General features: G+C 43.7%; 2 protein-coding genes across 2 annotated transcripts in view; one reads left to right on the top strand and one right to left on the bottom strand.

The window, feature by feature from the left end:
• Positions 1-341, bottom strand: part of LOC123161401 (sm-like protein LSM7) — a gene marked incomplete in the record, with an annotated part of 2,320 nt that extends 1,979 nt beyond the window's left edge. The window contains 2 exon segments of the mRNA XM_044579242.1: positions 1-55; positions 184-341. Of these exon segments, the coding sequence (XP_044435177.1) occupies positions 1-55; positions 184-186 (58 nt within the window).
• A 148-nt stretch (positions 342-489) lies between these two features.
• LOC123161400 (double-strand break repair protein MRE11) lies at positions 490-7,484 on the top strand. The gene is made up of 20 exons (XM_044579241.1): positions 490-610; positions 3,026-3,176; positions 3,259-3,416; positions 3,547-3,637; positions 3,760-3,879; positions 4,002-4,070; positions 4,386-4,477; positions 4,570-4,672; positions 4,760-4,867; positions 4,964-5,026; positions 5,090-5,161; positions 5,305-5,382; positions 5,474-5,536; positions 5,638-5,701; positions 5,830-5,912; positions 6,067-6,180; positions 6,414-6,497; positions 6,618-6,764; positions 6,889-7,086; positions 7,248-7,484. Coding segments are annotated over exons 1-20 (1,899 nt in total). The 5' UTR covers positions 490-608; the 3' UTR covers positions 7,287-7,484.
• The last annotated feature ends 381 nt before the right edge of the window (positions 7,485-7,865 follow it).

Here is a 7,865-nt window from a genome sequence, read left to right as displayed (position 1 = left end):
GGACGCCCTTGTCGACGAACTTGGCCAGGTCCAGCACCGTCTCCTTGCGCCCGGACTGCACAACCAAGGCACAAAGAACCCACTCCAATCAGATGGGATCGAAATTCCAATCTCCCACCAGGCGCGGGACTGGGGACGGGCGAGAAGTGGGATTGATCGACCGATCGATCCGAGCTTACTCACCATGATCGATCGGTGACGGCGATGGCGCGCCGGAGCAGGGATGGAGGCGGCCGCTGATGAGGGGTGCTCTGCTCTGCTGCTGTGCTGTCCTCCTCTCTCCTACTACTACTTTTTCTCCTTTTTAGAGTTTTTTTTTCTCTCCTCTTAGTTCGTTTTGTTTTGAGACAATCTTAATTCGTTTATTTTCTGACGGTTATGCGCTGGGCCTGTTTCACCGGCCGAGGGCCTTGAGCGCGGCCCGTTTCCGTGCGCCCTTCCTTCCCTTCTACTCTTCTCTTCCTCCTTCCAACGGAAGCCAGACGCACACGAACTGTCACTCTCGCTCACTCGCTACTGCTCCTCTTCCCATCTCACTTGGCACACCTCCAGATCGGGAAGGTGGGCGGTATCCGCGATCGATAGCGGCCATCAGCTGGAAGCAAGCGATGTGAGTAGTTCGTAGCCACTACGTATAGCAGATCGAGTCCATTCTTTTTGCCTCCCCCTCCGTGGTCTCTTTGGAGTTTTGCTATGGCTGTGACTGTTTTCATGCCGGCTGCTCCCAAGGTTGAAGCGCCGTGTATGGGTAGATAAGATCCACAATGCTTCGGCGTGATTTTACGGGGTTTTCAGTATGATTTTCGGGTTCATTTTTCTCATCAGTCCGTACGTAGTTCTGTATATTATTATTTATGCATGTATTTAGTTTAGTATATTCCCCTCCCTGTTCAAAACAAATTTAGTTCCCTTCAATCCATTATGTAGCAGTTTTGAACCTTAGTTCAAAACTGCAACACTTATTATAGATCAGAGGAAGTACTATTCACCAACAAGCATATCGATTTATCGGAAGAAAAATGTGATCCGTCTAGAACACATTGCATCTAATTATAAAGTCTAAACAACTGGCCGGATGTACAATATCTCATATCTGCATACACAAACGATGGGAAATATAGGGTGGAGCCTTGGAGGTACACGTACTGCTGAATTGCTGTGATTTCTCATACTTATAACATTTGGCTAAAACCAACAAGTGTGAGCAAACCAACATTTGGCTAAAACCAACATTTGGCTAAAACCAACAATGTTTCGTAGTGTTCAAGTGAGGGTTTCTCCTGATACGATTTTGAAACAATTTATGTATGTTTCATGCCTAAATAATAAAGCCGACTTCTCATCCCTTTCATCACACAAGTAACCATATTAGTTGATTTTTCTCTTCCTAGGGTTCTAGAATTCCTTTACCACTACAAGTGAGAGCCGCTTTGTTAATAGAATCACAGTGATTCCTCCACCTACCAACAACTGATCCATACCACAACCTTATGTGCCTTTCAAAACATTTCTTGGAGATTAATAGGGGGTGGGGGGGGGGGTGTATTGACGAGCGAATTGTCGCAAGGTGGATGGGTACCAATTGTAGTCTATTGAATCTTTGTGGACCCGTAACTTGAATCAACGAGCAGCATGCGATTTTTCTACTAGAATAGCTGCACTTACGACATCATTCAGAGGCGATCCAACGGCCAAGAACGACCGAATCATGAAATTGGACGGCCCAGGGGGATCAAGACGTAAGAGGGATGGGAAGTTGCTCAATTTACTGTCCTAAATTATAAGCTACAATTATATCATTGGTAAAATTTAATTATCCCTATAATAAAAATAAATTCCAAATGATAAAGAAATGACACCGTGCGTGGATTCTCAAACTCTTGTGGGAAGGAACATATCACACACCCTTATCATCCTTTGGCTAGCTTCGATTCGCATTTTATCAGTTTTCACCGGTGTCACCTGGTGGTACTATGCCATTTTCTCCGTTTCAATGGTGTCGGTGGGAGAGGATGATAGAGTATTATTATTGTGTACAGTCCGATTTAGCTAGAGGCCGGATTAGGTTTTTGTTTCTTCAACCGTCGTGCAAGCACCTCTTATCTCGATATAGTGAGATCGTCTCAACATGAGTTGATGAATCATTGTACATCCTTTTTGTTTTAAACACTTCTTTTGATATAGTGAGATCGTTGTTCTGTGCCTGTGGTAGGAACAATTTTTCATTTAAAATTTGTTGCCCGTCATTTATCTTGATTTAATTTTTTATATGCTTGTTGGTTTATATGATTGTTTTTCTTTGGATTGCGAATATCAGTCATTGGGACTTTCTTCGGACTCAATTGATAAAGCTTAATTTGACATCAGATAAGCCCCGTGTTCGTGGATTGTTTCTCCATGGGTCTAAAATCATTATTTATTTTTTCCAAGGCAGAAATCCTAGACACACTTCCATTTCACAAAACTTTGCGAGGCAACCAGTAGCTAAAAGGAGTTTCCTTTGTTGTCCCATCTTTTTCTCCCCAAATATAAAGATGCTAGTATTCATTTTAAGGGCATGTTTGAACTATAGGAATATTAGATTTGTCATAAGTCAAACTTTTTAATGTTTGACCAAGCTTATAGAAAAAAAAAGAACATGTACAATACTAATACCAAATATATATGACGGAAAATAACCTTGTAAATTTTGACCAAGTTTATTGAAACATTATGAACATTTACAACACACTGGATATACTATATCATATGAAAGTATATTTCAGGCTGAATCTACTAATATTGATTTGATATTATAGATGTTGACAATATAAATGTTTCTATACGGTTGGTCAAAATTTATAAAGTTAAATTTGACAAAAGAGAAAACTATTTTGACTAGGAAACATCATTTTCTTCCCAAATAGACCCTAAATGCATATGCGTTGGCAGCTGTACATCTGCTGTATATTTCCGCAAATATTCCAACCTGCAACCTACTTGTACTAATACGATGTTAGCTGGTGCATGCGTGGGTGTTCTTCAGGAAGGCAGCCGGAGAAGCTGGAGGAAGCAGCACGCTGCGGATATTGGTGGCGACCGATTGCCACCTCGGCTACCTAGAGAAGGACGAGCTACGCCGATCCGACTCATTCGACACCTTCGAGGAGATCTTCTCACTGGCAGAGAAACACAATGTCAACTACTACTACTCATTGATCTTCTTGTCCTTGCATGTCTACATACATAAGCTTGTTGACGACGATGATTAATTCGCAGGTGGATTTCCTGCTTCTCGGTGGCAATCTGTTCCACGAGAACAAGCCGTCACGCTCGACGCTGGTGAAGACGATCGAGATCCTGAGGCGGCGCTGCCTCCACGACCGGCCGGTCCAGTTCCAGGTGGTCAGTGATCATGCAGCCAGCCTGCAGAACTTGTACGTGTACTTACTTGCACCAATCAGCTAGCAGCAGCTACCCAGTCACGTAGCTAATCGACGGCTGAACTCTGGACAGTGTATATTCTTTCTCTCATTGATTCCAAGTTTGCATGCATGCATGCTTCAGGTTTGGTCGACCGAATTTTGAGGACCAAAACATCAACGTTGGCTTGCCTGTGTTCACCATCCATGGCGACCATGATGATCCTACAGGAGTGGTATGTTTTCATATCCAGAGTTATATATGGGATTTTTATCTGCACAGGATAGGTATTGGTTAAATTTATAAATTCATTTTATTCAACCTTTCACTTTTTTCTCCATCACGTGCCTACCACAGGATAATATGTCCGCCATCGATGTCCTTGCTGCGACCGGTTTAGTGAATTACTTTGGAAAGATGGATCTTGGCGGTTCTGGCGTCGGTCACATGTCAATTCATCCTATACTTATCAAAAAGGTCAATTTGCTACTCCCCAGTCCCATAATATAAGATGTTATTACAACCAACTATGCATTATGTAGTCTGTACAATGCCAAGTACATGTTACTAACTGGCTCCGGCACTTTGTGCTACTTCAGGGTGCAACTTCTGTCGCATTATATGGCTTGGGGAACGTTAGGGATGCAAGATTAAGCAGAATGTTTCAGGTATATTTCAGTGTAAAATGGTCAATTGTCGCAGCCGGGGTGGTTGGTTAACTTGTTTTTTTTTTCAAAACGGAGGCAAAAGATTTGCCTCATCCATTAAATAAGAGGATAGAGTTTGACAGTTTACAGTGTCCCTACAGAAACGGCATGAAAATTACTCTCGTACAACAATACGCCCTAGTTTCTTAGCACCCGCCATAACCCATAGGTTGGCCTCAAGCTGTCAAGCAATATATTTTGGAGAAGAATTGGCGGTGGCACACTCTTGTGGCGAAACACCCGGGCTGATATATTGCATCTTATGCTCTTATTCAGACACCAGGTGCAATAGGTTGGATGAAACATGAGAGTACAGAGGATATATCACTGTCTGACTGGTTCAACATTCTGGTTCTTCATCAGAACAGGTACGAGAAAGTGATTGAACTGATCGGTCGATCTCCGACGACAGTTGTTTATTAAACCGGGTTTTGAACTCTTGCTAATGTACTACTGTCAGGATAAATGGAAGTCCAGACAACGGCATCAATGAACGTCTATTACCAAACTTTCTGGATTTAGTAATATGGGGCCATGAGCATGAATGCCTTGTTGATCCCAAGGTAATGTTCTTCATTCTGTCAATCGTTTTTTTTTACGGCTTCTGTCTATCGTTCTTCATTTAACTACTTCTGATAAACTACTTATAGGAGGTTCCTGGAATGGGTTTCCACATCACGCAGCCAGGATCTTCAATTGCCACATCGATGACCAGTGCTGAAGCAAAACAAAAGCATGTTCTTTTGTTGGAAATAAACGTAAATATGTTTCCAAAAATCACGGATTTAATAAAAGTAAAACCTTCCGCAACCTGCTTATTTAACCATCACCATTTCCTATGTTCGATTCCATAGGGAATGAAATACAGGCCAACTAATATACCTCTGAAGACTGTTAGACCTTTTGAATATGCCGAGGTAAGCCAATCCATGCTTTCATGTTTAGTTCGGTGACAATCTCATCATGAGAATGCAATTCAGGTTGTGTTAGAAGACCAAGCTGACATCGACGCCAATGATGAAGCATCTGTGGACGCACATTTGGATAAAGTAGTAGGTCTTCAACTCCATAAGCTGTCCTACAAACTTTGTCCATTTCTTTGTCAGAAACATGGCCAAACATTGGTCGACTGAGCTGATTGTTCATAACTTTACTCTCTAATTACTCATACCAGCTACTGACTGAGCTGCTTTAGGTGGCCAATCTTATTGAGAAGAATGACACAACAGCAGGCAGTGGATCAGAGCCCAAACTTCCACTTGTTAGGATAAAGGTAAGGAAATCAGGTCACTTCAGAATTCTGATAGTTATGTCCAGTTATCTCTCCAGGATTCTCAAATGAAAGACTTCATCTTATCCTGCAGGTGGACTACACTGGGTTCTTAACAATACACCCACAACGGTTCGGTCAGAAGTATGTTGGGAAGGTATCTCAAGGACTATGAGGGAACTTCATGATATGATCCCCTTTTTTGTTAGTAGTAGTACTACCTGTATAGTTTATTTGTTTACAAACTTTTCGCTGTAGGTTGCCAACCCACAAGACATTATTGTTTTCTCAAGGTCAGCAAAAAGGCGCCAAAACACGCAAGGTCGGCAACACTAGAACTTCAATCAATTTGTAATGATAAGGAAAAGTGACATATTTAGAATAAAGTTCAATGAGGTACAAAAGCAAAGCTGGGACTTTATCTGAGAAATGCATCTTGCAATCTTGCAGATACCGCTGGCGGTTCCAGAGAACTCTACCCAAATGAGCTTAATCAACACACGGTCGAAGCTTTGGTTGCAGAAATTAACTTGGTACTTCCTCCATTACAAATTAGTTGAACTGAAGTTCTACCGTTGCTCCAAGTCAATTTTTTCTATACTTGATCAAGTCTGTGGAAAAATATAACAAAATCTACAACAATAAATGTATATACGGTTCATCGGCCACATTAGTATTTTCTTACAGAATATGCAGGTTCTTCGGCTAGATGACCTGGACACTGCCCTGCATGTTTTCGTCAACAAGGATGACAATATGGCATTTCACTCTTGCTTGCAGAAGAACACCGAAGAGGCAATAGTAAGCGAAACTACCAATATATTCGACTTTACCAATAGAATCTCTCTCTCTCTCTCTCTCTCTCTCTCTCTCTCTCTGTGTGTGTGTGTGTGTGTGTGTGTGTGTGTGTGTGTGTGTGTGTGTATCTGTGTGTGTGCAGGTAGAATTTAGTAACTTTGAGCACGTGGTTGTTTCATAATATTTAAGATACTAAATAATAACAGAGAAGAAATTTCTCTGCTTGAAATTCGCAGAACATGTTGACTGCCAGCAAGGTAGATACTGACATCGAAGATGGAGATGCAATGGTAGTACATGATTTGGATCAGTTCATGCAGGTGTGGTTCCCATTGTCACTTAATACTTGATACGGTTTGATCTCACAAGAAAATGATCAAAATGGTTGTGCCATTGTGGAGCATTTTTCACAGTGTCATTCTTGTCCTCTTAATGTACAGGCACGAGAGAAGGGAAGAACCCAAACGGCCACGGGCGCCCAGAGCCTCCCAACCAGCACGGCGCTCAGCGCATTTGAGGAGCTGAAATGCTCCCCGGATCCGGACCAAGATATCCGCGACGATTCGGATGAGCTCATTGAAACATCGGTGTGTCCCCTTTCTTCTTCCACTCCATCGATAGCGGCCAAGCAATAGATAGAGTTCCGCTGCTCCCGCCAAAATGGCATGTTAAATTCAGCTGATGAACTGCTTTTGTGCTTTGGTGCGCAAGGATGGAGAGTGCCATCATGAGAAGATGGCAAGGCCGGGGAAGCGGCCGGCCCCTTTTCCTGCCACGGCTGGGGGTTCTGCGTCTTCACCTTCTTCCTCGGCCCGGGGGAGGAAGACGGACCTGGCTTCGTTCCGCGCGCCTGCGGTGAAGGAAGAGTTGGACGACCGCGGGACCAAGAAAGGACGACCTTCCCCTCATGTGCGTGTGATCGTGTACCATACTACCACGCCCTTCCTCTACGCCCTCTGTGTGCGGGCTAGTTTTTTTTCTTTTCTTTTTTCTTTGTGTGACTGCTCTGGTTTTCTTTCAGCGTTAACTAGCTTGGCGGTCAATTAATTTCCTGTCGTCATGCATTTCAGGTTGCTGGGAGGTATGGCGCGGTAAGGAGGAACCGTTGAGAATGAGATCAACGGGTGGCCCCGAGGGGATATGAATCCACCTCACTCGAGTCTGCATTTCGCTTCAGAAATTCAAATGTTTGGTTAGATCCTTCCTAGATCGATGAACTATGCGTGCATGATGTGCGTGCCTCGTGCTGCTCTTGTCTGAAAACCATTCCAGTTTGATGCCGATCAACTTCTTTTCGTGATAAAGAAAACCAGTGAGTGTTACATATGATTGTAGATTTTGGTGTGTGTGGGGTGTCCGATTCCCTATAATTCAGGGAAAACGTGCGTTCACGAAACGTCACGAGTTAGCCACTCACCCGCTTGCAACTCATTCTTATCCATATCCCTTCATCTGCACAGAGCCAGACCACATGTCTTCTTCGCTCTGCCTCAAATCGAAAATCTCCACACAGCCCCGCACACATCACCGCAACCATCAGACCGCCGCGTGCTGCAGGGGGTGCGGCCACTGATGCTGCAAGGTGCGAAGCCAAGGGGCGCTCTTTGCATGGCCGCACACCCACCTTCACCTTCTCTCCCCAGTGATGGTCGTGGTGTTAGAGCTGCGAGCAGGAGCGCGCACAGCTG

Source organism: Triticum aestivum, chromosome 7B (genome assembly GCF_018294505.1).
Source record: "Triticum aestivum cultivar Chinese Spring chromosome 7B, IWGSC CS RefSeq v2.1, whole genome shotgun sequence".
NCBI lineage: Eukaryota > Viridiplantae > Streptophyta > Magnoliopsida > Poales > Poaceae > Triticum > Triticum aestivum.
Note: the sequence above shows the minus strand (reverse complement) of the source record. Positions and strands in the feature narration are given on the sequence as shown.

What these genes read in the sequence shown, in the direction of transcription:
- LOC123161400 (XM_044579241.1), top strand. An exon ending in TTCTTTTGTTGGAAATAAAC is followed by an intron (nt 4,868 to 4,963) that starts GTAAATATGTTT and finishes TCGATTCCATAG; the next exon opens with GGAATGAAATACAGGCCAAC. An exon ending in GTCAGAAGTATGTTGGGAAG is followed by an intron (nt 5,537 to 5,637) that starts GTATCTCAAGGA and finishes TTTTCGCTGTAG; the next exon opens with GTTGCCAACCCACAAGACAT.